Source organism: Rana temporaria, chromosome 8 (assembly GCF_905171775.1).
Source record: "Rana temporaria chromosome 8, aRanTem1.1, whole genome shotgun sequence".
Classification (NCBI taxonomy): domain Eukaryota; kingdom Metazoa; phylum Chordata; class Amphibia; order Anura; family Ranidae; genus Rana; species Rana temporaria.
This window is the reverse complement of record NC_053496.1, coordinates 145438663-145453985: the sequence shown is the minus strand read 5'-3', so window position 1 is coordinate 145453985 and position 15323 is coordinate 145438663. Positions and strand designations below refer to the sequence as shown.

At 45.2% G+C, this 15323-nt stretch overlaps 1 protein-coding gene across 2 annotated transcripts in view; it reads left to right on the top strand.

The window, feature by feature from the left end:
* Positions 1–15323, top strand: part of RAD9A (RAD9 checkpoint clamp component A) — a 206822-nt gene that overhangs the window by 101634 nt on the left and 89865 nt on the right. For both annotated transcript variants that reach the window (XM_040320831.1, XM_040320832.1), the window contains exon 8: positions 14602–14708. In XM_040320831.1, coding sequence (XP_040176765.1) covers positions 14602–14708 — 107 coding nt within the window. The remainder of the gene's footprint in view (positions 1–14601; positions 14709–15323) is intronic.

Genomic DNA, 15323 nt, shown 5'->3' with positions numbered 1-15323 from the left:
AAGGAGAATGGTCGCTACACCTGGAAGTGTTCTGGAGTTTGTGCCACAAGTGGGGCGTTCCAGACATGGATCTTCTGGCGTCTCGTCTCAATCGGAAGGTGTTACGGTTCGTGGCCAGGTCAAGAGACCCGTGGGCGGACGCGTCGGTGGCACCATGGGGTCATTATCGCCTAATCTACGCCTTCCCTCCTCTAAAACTTCTTCCTCGCCTGCTGCGCAGAGTGGAAGCCGAGGGGATACCAACAATCCTGATCGCTCCGGATTGGCCGCGCCATCCCTGGTACGCGGACCTGGTGCGTCTGGTGGCAGACGTCCCTTGGCGTCTACTCCTGAGAGAAGATCTTCTGTCGCAGGGTCCTATCTTTCACCCTGCTTTACAGTCGCTGGCTTTAACGGCGTGGCTGTTGAGAGCCAGGTGCTGAAGGACCGAGGCCTGTCGGACTCTGTGATCTCTATCGTGCTACGAGCAAGGAAGTCTAATTCACGAAAGATTTACCTTCATATGTGGAAGGCCTACATCTCTGTGTGAAGAGATGAAATGGCACCCCCGTACATACGTGATGTCCCAGATTCTGCTGTTCCTACAGCGTGGAGTGGATCAGACTCTCGCCTTAAGTACGGTTAAGATGGGTATCTGAACTGGCGGCCTTGTCTTGCAAGGCTCCTTACTTGGTCATCCATAAGGATAAGGTGGTGCTGCGGCCGCAGCCATCATTCCTTCCAAAGGTTGTTTCAGCCTTTTACATTAATGAGGACATTGTTTTACCATCCTTATGTCCTCGGCTGAAAAACCCGAAGGAGGCCACTTTGCATTCCTTGGACGTGATTCGGGCCCTACGGGTGTACTTGTCTGCTACGGCTCTGTTTCGGAAGTCGGACTCACTGTTCGTGTCGGTGACTGGTCCTAAGAAAGGTCTGGCGGTCTCGTCGGCCGCCATTTCTAGGTGGATCAGACAGGTCGTGCTCCAGGCCTATGCCCTAAAGGGGCGGGCGCCACCCTTTCAGGTTACGGCGCATTCAACCAGGGCGTGTAAGGCAGCGACCTGGTCGTCAATCCACACCTTCTCTAAGTTTTACAAGGTGGATGTGAGTGCATCTTCGGATGCCTCCTTTGGCCGCAAGGTTTTACAGGCGGCTGTTTAGGCCGGATTCACACTAGTGTGGTGCGAATTTCAGCTCTCTTATCTCTGCGGAGAGATAAGAGAACTGTTCAGCAGATCCACTGCATTTTAGCTGCGAATTTGGAGACCTGGGAGAGGGGAGGGGGGAAGTGTATTTTGCTAAATGAGACAAATCCTGAAGAGAAATGAACTCAGCTGCGTACCCATAGAAGATAATGGGCCTGAATTCGCAGCTGAGCCGCACCGCAATGCCTAAAATATGCACGCGATTTTTCGGCAATGCGCAGTGCGAATGCATCGCACATATGTGAACCAGCCTCATTGAAAACAATGTATTTAGAAATGTTCTGCGTATTGGATGCGGTTTAAGCCGCACTCAATTCGTATAGGTGTGAACCCGGCCTGAAGTTTGAAGTTCCTTTGTTGAGGTACTCTGGTTTGTTTGGGGTGAAGCTTGGTTTGCTGTGTTTTTTCCACCCCTCAAAAAAAAAATTGACACTGCTTGAGGAAGTCCCCATGGTCAATGCTGCTGTGTCCGTCCATGAACGGAAGAGAAAATAAGATTTTTGTACTCACCGTAAAATCCATTTCTTTGAGTTCATGGACGGACACAGCACCCACCCCTCCTTTGTTTGTACTGCTTGTTTACGAACTGGGACTGCATGATGCAGAGAGTGGGATGTACCCGGGGGACCCGCCCCCTGGGAGGTGCTGTACTGAGAGAAGTGTTTTAACACTTGAAGTGCTGTTTTTCTGCCTAGTCTCTCCTGAAAGGAAGGCTATATTAACCCTAAGGTCAACTCAGAGAAATGGATTTTACGGTGAGTACAAAAATCCTATTTTCCCTTTTATCGTCTTTTAGGACAGCACCTTGAGAGCGTGGCTCCACCCACTTGACAGGAAACACCTCCACCAAACTTCTTAAAAGGGAGGCTCCTTCCACTTATCAGTTTTTGTGTTTCCTCCGGCAGGAACACATGTGGTTAGGAGCTCTCCTTGGAGAGTTTTTTTGTCTCCCTACTCCACCTGTTTTTTTCTTACCTCAGAGAGTCTGGTCCTCCCATTCACTGGTTAGAGAGTGCCTTGTGCATGGGCTCCTTCTCCCTCATCGGTGCACAGTGAGCCAGGACTGCTCAGGGATATACTGCTCCTTGGCAAGCTACAGGCGCGGACATCTTTTTTCCTGTCCAAGCAGCCAAACGCCGCCGCCATCTTGGGAAGGTCAGCCAGGCTATTTCCCCCGGAAGTAAGGTAACCTGAAGGGGCGGTATCCTACGAGCAGGCGCAGGGCATAGACGTCATTTCCACAGGAAGCGCTGAGGGAGGAGGGAGGAACAGGTCTGGTGCCTTATTAACTGGTTCTGGTCCGGTGCAGCGGCACTAATGGAGTCCGGAACCGGCACTGGCACCAGCAAGACCCAGGTAAGGGGTAGACTGAGGTTCTACCCTTCTTTACTTTGGGGTCTCTCTCTATCTCTCTTCTCCCTTAGGGGGGTGTGAGTGTTTTCCCCCCCCCCTGGTGACGGGGGGCCTGTTTGGGCACGTGAGTGTTTAAGGATCTCTCACTGTGCACCTGTGGTGCGCATCTTGATGGGTTTCAGGCTGACTCATATGGATGGTTTGTTTTTTTTCTTTTTTTCTTATCAGGCCAAAGGTCTGAACCTGGAAATAAAAAGAAATGCCCTTCATGCAAGTCCAAACTTTCTGAAGGCTGGAGAACAAACTTTGTCAGTCATGTATTGACCTATTAGTAAAAGAGGAAGCGTCTACCGCTTGCAGCGACATAATCGCATCTGTTAAAGAGTTGGATGCTACATTTAAGTCATTTAAATCCTCACTTGCGAAACCATCTGTGAGACAAGCCTCTACCTCACAATCCTCACAAGACTCACTGTTCCTGCAGTAGAGGCAGAAGAGTCCTCTGAACCAGGAAGGTCCTTCCTCCTCACATTCCCAGGAATCGGAAGAGGAGGAAGACGAGCTGGAAAATGTGTCTTCAAAATATAAATTGTCTTTGGAACAAGTTCATGCCCTCCTAAAAGCTGTCCATGCAACTTTGGGATTAGAGGAGGAGCGTAAAGAATTATCTTTATATGACAGGATGTATGCAGGACTCAGTGAGCCCAAGTTGCGTACCTTCCCAGTCCATTCAGTTATTTCTGAGGCAATCATGAAGGAATAGACTGATCCTGAAAAGAAACCTTTCTTTGCTAAAGCACACAAAAGAAGGTTTCCTTTTGATGAAGACCCAGCAGCTCCATGGAATAAAGTTCCAAAACTTGATGCAGCCTTTTCTCAAGTCTCAAGATCTTCTGATCTAGCATTTGAGGACATGGGGATTCTGAAAGACCCCATGGATAAGCAGATGGATCAGCAGTTAAAAAGGGCTTGGCAATCCATCATGGGCAACCTTAAGCCAGCAATGGCGACTACTTGCGTCTCCAGAAACATGGAGTATTGGCTGACCCAGCTTAAGGCTCATATAATAGCTGATTCGCCAAAGCAAGAAATCCTAGACTCCTTTTCAACCCTGTCAGCTGCTGTAGCCTATTTCTCAGATGCATCTGCAGAATCTATCAGAATGACAGCAAGGTCCGTGGCCATTACTAATTCGGTTAGGAGGGCGCTGTGGTTAAAGACCTGGCCAGGGGACACAGCATCTAAAAACAAACCGTGTGGAGTACCTTTTCAGGGGGAATTATTGTTTGGACCAGATTTAGATGCAGTTTTTGACAGGACTGCAGACAAGAAAAAAATCTTTCCCTGTCAAAAAGAAAAATCTGTCAGGCAGAATGTTTTTTTCGTCCTAAAAAGGCTCAACAACAAAGTAAGCCTCAAGAGAGGAAGAAAGGTTGGTCAGGAAAGGGAAAAGGCAAAAGTAATGTCCTTTTCCATCCTCCTGCGGCAACCAGCAAAACGCAATGACAACCGGTTTCAGGAGGGGGAGACTTCAGCGTTTTCGCCCTTTTTGGGCAAGCATTACAGAGAATCAGTATATTCTCTCTATGCTGTCTCAAGGTTGCAGAATAGAGTTCTCGGACCCTCCCCCAGAAAGGTATCTATTGACAAATCTACCAAGAGATATAGTCAAATCCCTAGCAATGAAGAACCTTTTGAAGGATCTGATGAACTAGGGGGTTGTAACTCTAGTACAAGAGGGGGAGCTTTATCAAGGGTTTTATTCCCATGTATTCATGGTAAAATAGCCGTCCGGAAGTTTCAGACTCGTTCTCAACCTGAAGCCATTGAACAGATTGGTCCTATACAAAAAATTCTGTATGGACTCAATCTTCACGGTCAAATCTTTTGACAAAGGATTGCTTTATGGCATCAATCGACCTGCGAGATGCCTATCTGCAGATCCCCATAGCCCCCCAATCCCAAAAATGTCTAAGGTTGGCGGTAAACATGACAAAAGAGGTCGTGCATCTCCAATTCAAAGCCCTCCCCTTTGGCCTTTCCTCGGCTCCGAGAATATTTATAAAGGTCATGGCTGAAGCCCTAGCTCCCCTTCCCTTACAGGGGGTAGCGGTAACTCCATACCTGGACGACTTTCTCTTCTTTGCCCCCTCCAGGGAGAAATTGTTGGAGGATCTCGAGAGAGCTCGCAGTCATCTGGAAGCATTGGGCTGGACCCTAAATATGGCGAAATCAAATTTCAATCCAACCCAAGAAGCACAATTTCTGGGGTATCATATAAGCTCAATGGAGCAAAAAGTTTTTCTCCCAGAAGACAAACTAAAGATGCTAAGGGTTGTAGCCTCCTTACAGACAAACCAAGAGCTATCAATCAGACAAGTAATGTCAGCTCTGGGAACCCTTACCTCATCTATGCCAGCGGTGCAGTGGGCAAGGCTTCACTTCAGACCGCTTCAGAGTTTCCTTCTGAAAATTTGGGATCACAGGACAGAATCTCTGGAGGAAAAGGTGAAAATCCCCACCAGGGTAAAACGGTTGCTGTGGTGGTGGAGAAATCTGGCAAACCTTTCAGCAGGCCTGTTATGGTCATTCCCAATAGAAAGAGTGGTAACAACAAAGCCAGCCTATGGGGATGGGGGGGGCACACCTGGGTCAAAACTATGCTCAGGGGGTTTGGTCCCGGTCAGAAGCAGAAAAGTCCTCCAATTGGAGAGAACTAAGGGCAGTAGCCTTAGCTTTGGATGCCTTCTCCGCAGACCTTCAAGGTGCCCATGTTCAAGTCTTCTCGGACAATGCCACTACCATAGCCTACTTAACCACTTGCCGCCCGCCAGTGACAAATTGACATCGGCAAAGTGGTTGTAGAATCCTGACTGGACGTCGTATGACGTTCTCAGGATTCTGAGCCACTGCGCGCCCCCTGGGGCGCACATCGCGGCTATCGTTGTTGCAGGGTGTCAGTCTGACACCCCGCAACACCGATCAAGGTAAAGAGTCTCTCATGGAGACTCTTTACCACGTGATCAGCCGTGTCCAATCACGGCTGATCACGATGTAAACAGGAAAAGCCGGTAATCGGCTTTTCCTTACTCGCGTCTCTCAGACGCGAGTAGAGCCGAGCCGATCGGCTGCTCCTGTGACAGGGGGGGTTTGTGCTGATCGGTTATCAGCACAGCCCCCCGAGGATGCCCACTGGACCACCAGGGATGCCCACTAGACCACCAGGGATTAAAAAAAAAAGTATGCCACCCTAGACCACCAGGGATGAGAAGGACACAAAAAATGGATGCCAATCAGTGCCGCAATGGATGCCAATTATTGCCCACAATGGGCATCACTGATGGGCAGGCATTGTTTGGCACTGATTGGCATCCATTAGTACAACACATACGATGGTGCCCATCTATGCCCATCCGTGCCGCCTATCAGTGCCCATCCATGCCGCCTATCCGTGCCGCCCATCAGTGCCGCATATTAGTGCCCATCAATGCCACCACATCAGTGCCACCTCATCGGTGCCCATCAGTGCCGCCTTTTCAGTGCCCGTCGGTGCAGTACCATCAGTGCCCATCAGATTCAGAGAACAATAACGTATCTGCGTTCTGTGTTCAGAAAGCTAGATACGCCGACATTAGCCCAAGATATCTTAGGGTGCATTCTCACGCTGGCCGCTAGGTGGCGCTCCCGTAGTTTTCAGCGTAGAGTATGCAAATTACCTACTTGCGCCGATTCACAAACGTACGTGCGCCCGACGTTCGTTTTTTTTTACGTTGTTTGCGTTAAGGCTTTTTCGACGTAACGTTGTTCCTGCTATTAGGAGGCGCAGCCAATGTTAAGTATGGACGTCGTTCCCGCTTCGAAATTTGAATTTTTTACGTCGTTTGCGTAAGTCGTTCGCGAAACCAATACGTTGTTGCGTCGTACTTGGAAGCAATGCACACTGGGATATGTACACGGACGTCAATCACGCCAGGTCATCATAAATTTACATAAAACACGCCCCCCTTCCACATTTGAATTACGCGCGCTTACGCCGGCCCCTTTTACGCTACGCCGCCGCAACTTACGGAGCAAGTGCTTTGTGAATACAGCACTTGCTCCTGTAAGTTACGGCGGGGTAGCGTAAAGACGATACGCTGCGCCGCTGTATCTTTGCGCCGCCCCTACCTGAATCTACCCCACTGTTTTTTATAACAGAAACAAAAAAAAACTTTTTTCAACATTTTTGGTCATTTTTTTTATTTTTTTTGCAGAAAATAAATATCCCAGAGGTGATCTAATACCACCAAAAGAAAGCTCTATTTGTGGGTACAAAATGATAAAAATTTCATTTGGGTACAGTGTAGCATGACCGCGCAATTGTCATTCAAAGTGCAACAGCGCTGAAAGCTAAAAATTGGTCTGGGCGGGAAGGTGTATAAGTGCCCTGTATGGAAGTGGTTAAACAGGCAAAGAGGTCACTTCAGCTTCTCGCCTTAACCATCCTAAAATGGGCAGAAAATCACTTGCTGTCCTTATCAGCGGTCCACCTCAAAGGCACTTTAAACATAGTGGCAGATTTTCTAAGCAGAAAACGGATTCAGCATCCGGAAGTCTTCACGTTGATCACCCGTGCCTGGGGCCAACCACAAATAGACCTATTTGCGTCAGAAGAAAATACGCAACTTCCTGTATTTTCCTCCATTCACAGAAACGACCGTTCCCAAGGAACAGATGTGTTAATACAGCCTTGGGAATTCCCGCTGGCTTGCGCCTTCCCTCCGTTTCAACTAATCCCGTTGGTACTGAGGAAGATCCAGAAGGAGAAGGTGGAAGTAATTCTAATTACTTCATTCTGGCCAAAAAGAGCCTGGTTTACCACCATTCTTCGAATGGCAGTCAGGCCACCTTGGCGGCTGCCGCTCCGGCAGGACTTCTGCAGAGTCCGATATGCCATCCGGAGGTGGCCTGTCTAAGCCATACGGCGTGGTGTCTGAGGGACAGTTATTGAGACGAAAAGGTCTGTCTCGACCACTTGTGACTACCTTACTTTCCAGTAGAAAACTGGTTACCAGAAAGATCTATGGTAAATACTGGAAGGTCTACAACTCCTGGTGTCACTCGTCAAATAGAGTGGTAAAAAATCTAGTGTCAGTGTTTGAATTCCTTCAGAATGGAGCTGAAAAAGGTCTGTCAATCAGTACACTAAAAGTGCAGATAGCTGCATTAGGAGTCTTTCTGGAAAAGCCTATATCTTCAGAGCCTTTAGTGGCAAGATTTTTCAGGGCACTTTCTAGGTCTAGACCAGCTCCCGTGCGACACTTCCCCAGTTGGGATTTGTCAGTAGTTCTTCAGTCATTGGGCCAGATTCAAGAAGCACTTGCGCCCGCGCAACCATAGGTTGCGCGGCGCAAGGGCTTACTTGCTCCGGTGTAACGAGTGCTCCTGATTCAGGAACCTCGTTACACCGACTGCAGCCTAGGATGTGACAGACATAAGCCTCCTTATGCCTTCACATCCCAGGCTGCATTCTTGCGTTGGCCGCTAGGGGGCGCGGCCATTGTGATCGGCGTATAGTATGCAAATTGCATACTACCACCGATTCACAAAAGTTGCGCGGGCCCTGCGCACGCAAGGTACGGAGTTTCCGTACGGCGACTTTAGCATAAGGCTGCTCCTGCTAATAGCAGGCGCAACCAATGCTAAAGTATGGCTGCGCTTCCCGCTCGTGAAATTAAAATTTCACGTCGTTTACGTAAGTGAACCGTGAATGGCGCTGGACGCCATTCACGTTCACTTAGAAGCAAATGACGTCCTTGCGACATCATTTGCCGCAATGCACGTCGGGAAAGTTTCCCGACGGAGCATGCGCTGTTCGCTCGGCGCGGGAGCGCGCCTAATTTAAATGATTCCCGCCCCCGGCGGGATCATTTACATTAGGCGCCCTTACGCAGGGCTATTTAGCATATCGCCCGCCCGCAATTTACGGAGCAACTGCTCCGTGAATCGCGGGCATTTCAAAATATTTGCGTGGGCGCAGAGAAAAATCTTTGCTCTTTGCCCACGCAAATATTGCGTGATTCTACCTGAATCTGGCCCATTATCTAAAGAACCCTTTGAACTGTTACAAGATGTTTCTCTGAAGTACCTTACTCAAGACAGTGTTCTTGGTGGCAGTTACGACAGCCAGAAGAATCGGCAAACTACACGCCCTGTCAATAAAGAAACCCTTCCTATTTGTCTATACGGACAGGGTTGTACTAAAGACAGACTAAAGACTGACCCAGCTTTTCTACCAAAAGTGGCATCAGCCCTCAATAGGGCGCAGGAAATTGTCATTCCAACCTTCTGCTCGAATCCATCAGGGGAGAAGGAACGCCAATTTCACATGTTGGATGTAAGAAGAACCTTACTACATTACCTTGAAGTGATCAAGGATTTTTGATCTTCAGACTCCTTGTTCATACTGTTTTCAGGGAAAAAGAAGGGCCACCAAGCATCTAAGGGGTCAATTGCTAGATGGCTAAGAACCGCTATTCTGGAAGCCTACTCCCAAGCAGGGCTATCTCCCCCATTGGGAATTAAAGCACACTCTACTAGAGCTCAGGCCACTAAATGGGCAGAAATAGCTGGTGCCACCCCAGATCAGATCTGCAAGGCTGCTACGTGGTCAAGTTACCTTACGTTTGTCCGTCATTATAGACTGGATCTTCTGTCAGCAAGCGATCAGGCTTTTGGCAGCAAGTTCTTGCAGGCTGTGGTCCCTCCCTAAGTGGGTAAGTCTCTGTTATCCTCTCAAGGTGCTGTCCTGAAAGACGATAAGGGAAAAGTCAAGTTGGGCTTACCGGTAACTTGTTTTCCATGAGTCTTTCAGGACAGCAGCAACCCGCCCTTAATGTTTTGAATAATTATGCTGTGACTAACCATACTCTGATTATGTGTTCCAGCTTGGGCCGGAGGTTTCTCTACTACTACTGCTGATACTTGAAAAAATTGGAGACCAAATGAGTATGGGAAAAGAGGCTGCTTGGGGCCTAATGTCCAACCATAGTCATTGGTCGGGTGTGTTGGCTAGGATTTTCAAGGCACTGCTAACAAAACCATAGGATAATATAAAAAGGCAATTTATTAACATAAAACAAAATACACATTTAAAAATACAGGGGACAGGCCCCACATATTAGAAAGCAATGTAATAAAACAGAACCCTATGTAGTCTTCTAACGGGTGGAGCCAGGGAGCCAGACAGCCAGCAACCTCGACCGGTTTCGCGGTGAGTACCGCTTCTTCAGGAGGGTCTGTATGATGTATAGAAATAGTACAATGGAAACAAGCATATTAGAAACAGTATGAAAACATAAAGGTAATAACACAGCAGTGATGCACTGTCAAAGGGGGGCACATATATGCTCACCTAGGCTGGTACAGGAATCAGGCACGAGCAATAGCCCCCCGTGACGCACGAGGGGGAATGATGTGACAGGCTTCTGGGTAAAAAATATTTATTGTTTACCCAGACAGGCAGTCGAAGACGGTTGAAAACAAAGATTTTAGTTTATTCTTCCATCTTGCTGGAAACAAGTGCAAGCATCCAAACGGCATAAACAAAATCAAACCTAAAATAAACCCTGGCCACTTGGGGCGTCTACCTTCACCACACAGGAACCTATCTAGGGAGTCTGGCACAGCCTAGTACTGGGCAGACACTGCTGGTCATACAGCAGAAAAACAATAGTCTCTTTTTGATTTTTGTCACACTGAAAAATCCATCACCTCCTCGGAAGACTTTCAGCTACTGCTCTCCTTACTCACAAAGCCTCAGGATGGAGCAATCAGTGGTAATCCTCTGGATTACTTATAGAGGCATTAATTGCCTCATTCTGAACAGCTGAAGTTTTCCAACGCCCTTAAACCTTCTCTGGCTACTTCTGCAGCCGATGCCTAATAACAATTGGTGTATTATCTAAACAAGGCAGAAATGTATTTACCTGACTTCCTGTCACACTATATATATATATATATATATATATATATATAGTACAGACCAAAAGTTTGGACACACCTTCTCATTCAAAGTGTTTTCTTTATTTTCATGACTATGAAAATTGTAGATTCACACTAAAGGCATCAAAACTATGAATTAACACATGTGGAATTATACATAACAAAAAAGTGTGAAACAACTGAAAATATATTTCATATTCTAGGTTCTTCAAAGTAGCCACCTTTTGCTTTGATTACTGCTTGGCACACTCTTGGCATTCTCTTGATGAGCTTCAAGAGGTAGTCACCTGGCGCAGCACCCCATCACTCTCCTTGGTCAAATAGCCCTTACACAGCCTGGAGGTGTGTTTGGGGTCATTGTCCTGTTGAAAAATAAATGATGGTCCAACTAAACGCAAACCGGATGGAATAGCATGCCACTGCAAGATGCTGTGGTAGCCATGCTGGTTCAGTATGCCTTCAATTTTGAATAAATCCCCAACAGTGTCACCAGAAAAGCACCATCACACCTCCTCCTCCATGCTTCACGGTGGGGACCAGGCATGTAGAGTCCATCCGTTCACCTTTTCTGCGTCGCACAAAGACACAGGGGTTGGAACCAAAGATCTCAAGTTTGGACTCTTCAGACCAAAGCACAGATTTCCACTGGTCTAATGTCCATTTGTTGTGTTCTTTAGCCCAAACAAGTCTCTTCTGCTTGTTGCCTTTCTTTAGCAGTGGTTTCCTAGCAGATATTCTACCATGAAGGCCTGATTCACACAGTCTCCTCTTAACAGTTCTAGAGATGTGTCTGCTGCAAAAGGTGGCTACTTTGAAGAACCTAGAATATGAAATATATTTTCAGTTGTTTCACACTTTTTTGTTATGTATAATTCCACATGTGTTAATTCATAGTTTTGATGCCTTCAGTGTGAATCTACAATTTTCATAGTCATGAAAATAAAGAAAACACTTTAAATGAGAAGGTGTGTCCAAACTTTTGGTCTGTATGGTGTGTGTGTGTATGTGTATGTATGTGTGTGTGTGTGTGTGTATGTATGTGTATATATATGTGTGTGTGTGTGTATATATATATATATATATATATATATATATATATATATATATATATATATATATATATATATATATATATATATATATATATATATATATATATATATATATATATATATATATAATAAATATATATAATTAGTGAGGGTGGGACTCTGTGCTATGTGAAAGGTTGGTGGTTACGCCATATTCTGGAGAGAAAGACTCGCTAATTGCACAGCTGTGTGTTCAGCTATTTAGTTCTGACCTAACTATGGCTCAGGGCCCCACCCAACAGACAGCCCCACCCAATCCCTCTGAGTGGAGTCAGAGGCTGTGTGCATGACACTGACAGGAGTAAGCTAGGTGTGTGCTTAACTCTAGGAAACGGTTTGTTCTGTGGAACAGAAACTTAGGCCTAAGTTAGAGGCCTGAAACTGCCGGATGGCAAGTGTGAAAGCCAGGAGGCTAATCTATTGAGTTTGCAAGATACAGGAATGGTGGAACCCCCTGCGAGGGTTGCTATTGTATTTGTAACTTTTATGCCTTTAAATAAAAGTGGGCTACCAGGCCCTTAAACTCAGTTCTGGACTGGTGTACTCACTGGAAAACGCATCTTTTGCTGGAGTCTAATAACCCCAATCTTATATATATATATATATATATATATATATATATATATATATATATATATATATATATATATATATATATATATATATATATATATATATATATATATATATATATATATATATTATCCCATTCAGCAACTCCTGGTAAATATCTTGCTTCAAAATTCTGAACCTTTTGTTTCTGACCTTATTGTCGTTGTTACCATTTGTGTTTTTTTTTTTTTTTATACAGTTTTCCTCATACCTAGCATTCGGTATCTGGCTAGCATCCATGCTACAGTTGTATTCAAAATTATTCAACCCCCACTGAAATTGATTGTTTTGGCCAGTTTGACATTGATTTTGATCATTCAGTCATCCTGCTTACAATTAAATCAGAGGCACGTGTAGGTCAGACAAATATAACATAACATAACATAACATTTATAATGAAATAACCACAAATGTCTTTTCTGTGCTCACATCATTATCAGTTTTATTCAACCCCCAAGTGACATTCAATCTTAGTACTTTAGTACAACATCCTTTTACAGTTATAACAGCTTTTAAACGTGAAGCATAGCTTGACACAAGTGTCTTGCAGCGATCTACGGGTATCTTCGCCCATTCGTCATGGGCAAAAGCCTCCAGTTTAGTCACATTCTTAGGCTTACGCACTGCAACTGCTTTCTTTAAGTCCCACCAGAGGTTCTCAATCGGATTTAAGTCTGGTGACTGCGATGGCCACTCCAAAATGTTCCAGCCTTTAATCTGCAACCATGTTGTAGTGGACTTGGAGGTATGCTTGGGATCATTGTCCTGTTGAAAGGTCAATGTCTCCCAAGCCTCAGGTTTGTGACGGACTGCATCACATTGTCATCCAATATCTCCTGGTACTGAAAAGAATTCATGGTACCTTGCACACGCTGAAGCTTCCCTGTACCTGCAGAAGCAAAACAGCCCCAAAGCATGATTGACCCCCCGCCATGCTTCACAGTAGGCACGGTGTTCTTTTCATCATAGGCCTTGTTCTTCCTCCTCCAAACATAGCGTTGATCCATGGGCCCAAACAGTTCTAATTTTGTTTCATCAGTCCACAGAACACAATCCCAAAACTTGTGTGGTTTGCCCACATGACTTTTGGCATACTCCAGTTGACTCTTCTTATTCTTTGGAGACAGCAAGGGTGTGCGCCTGGGAGTTCTGGCATGGAGGCCTTCATTACGCAGTGTGCGCCGTATTGTTTGAGCAGAAACTTCAGTACCCACATCTGACAAATCTTTTCTCAGTTCCTCAGCAGTCACACGGGGACTTTTCTCCACTCTACGCTTCAGGTAGCGCACAGCAGTCAAAGTCAGCATCTTCTTTCTGCCACGACCAGGTAGCGTTTCAACAGTGCCCTTTGCCTTGAATTTGAGAATGATGCTTCCTATGGTGTCTCTTGGTATGTTTAACATCTTTGCAATCTTCTTATAGCCATTGCCCTTCCTGTGAAGAGTAATCACCTCTTCTCTTGTCTTCCTGGACCATTCTCTTGACCTCGCCATGTTTGTAACCACACCAGTAAATGTCTAGAAGGAGCGGAGTATCAGTCATTTTAAAGCTGCCTAATTGGTGCTTATTAGGCTTTATTGCTGCTCCCTGACATCCACAGGTGTTTTCAATACCTGATTGAAAACACTTCAATGAACATCTGTTCTTCAGAGTGGTAGTCTTTAAGGGGTTGAATAATTGTGTAAATGAAGAATTCACAAAATAAACATTGACTACTGTATTACAAAACCAATTGATGTCATTTTAGTTGCATATGGTTCTTTAAGAAGTCCTTGTAGGATTTCATTCTGAATACAATTACAAATGTACACTAAATTCCCTAAAACCCTTTACAGAACTGGGGGGTTGAATAATTTTGAACACAACTGTAAGTTCACCTATGTACACATAGGCATGCTCCTCTTGTTTAACTCCCTAGTAAAAACAAAAACTTTGAGAGCTTGATTGCTCTTTTAATTTGTATAGCCTTTGCTCTTTTAATTTGTATAGCCTTTTTTTACTTATCAGAAAAACAACTTTATAAAGAACACGAGGAGCACCACAAGGAGCTGGCATGTACCTTTTTGCTTTGATATAATTTCTCTACAGTGTGCCCTGAACATTCAAAAACTCGGCTTGACATGGTGTGGAAATCCCAGCTTGGCACCAGACCTAAAATATAAAAATGAAGATTACTGTTATTCCAGCCTACTGCAATCAATCCCATTCTAGCTGTAATTTTTTTTTATTGTAGGAAGATAGGAACTGGCTGGGCAGGTCTGCTGTATAAGTTTCTATGTTTGTAGTGCTCTTAATGTGTGACTTGGTGTGTTTGCGGTGCTCTTACTGTGTTTTTTTTTTTTCTCTTTTTTTTGTTTTTTTTTGTTCTTGTTCAGATCCCAGCAAGGCAATGCTAACAGAGTTGTCCCTAAGCAGAGAGGAATTCCTGGTGTATCAGCTGAAGAAGCAGAGTCAGATCACATTTTGCTTGCGTGAGTTCAGGGTAAGAAGGCCTTTAAGCATTTTCACACAATATATTGTTAAATCTAGTAACTTCAGCTACCCTTCTATCCTTCCATTAATCGGTTCAGCTGCATTTGAGTCATTGCTCCCTCTGCGTTAGGATACTGTTATGCATATGATTATTACTTTTATCATTCACTTAGGGATGCAGCAATTTATAGACTGCTCCCTACAGGAGGATTTTGAACAAAAAACCTGGTATAACTCCTACTCCAAGCCTGTCTTAGTTTTTTGCTGGTGTAACTACTATTGCTGGACTACTACAGACTTAAAAACAAAAAAAATACAGAAAGCAAAAAAAATAATCGCAACCATGTTTCTATTAAAACATTTATTTTTCAAATCATACAGGCTGCAACCCTTTTCAAATTGAACTTTTTAGGCACTATTCACCAAAAGAAAACTTCCATAAAAATCACATTTTATTTGTACAAAGATCGGAACATACTGTATTTATCGGGGTATTGCGCGCTCCGGCCTAAAGCGCACCCCTAAAGTGGACCCGACATTCCTGTAAAAAAATATTTTTGTACTTGCAGTTTTGGTGTCTTGCGCGGCGGCCTCGTCGGGTCCGGCATCCGTCTGCGGCTTCAGG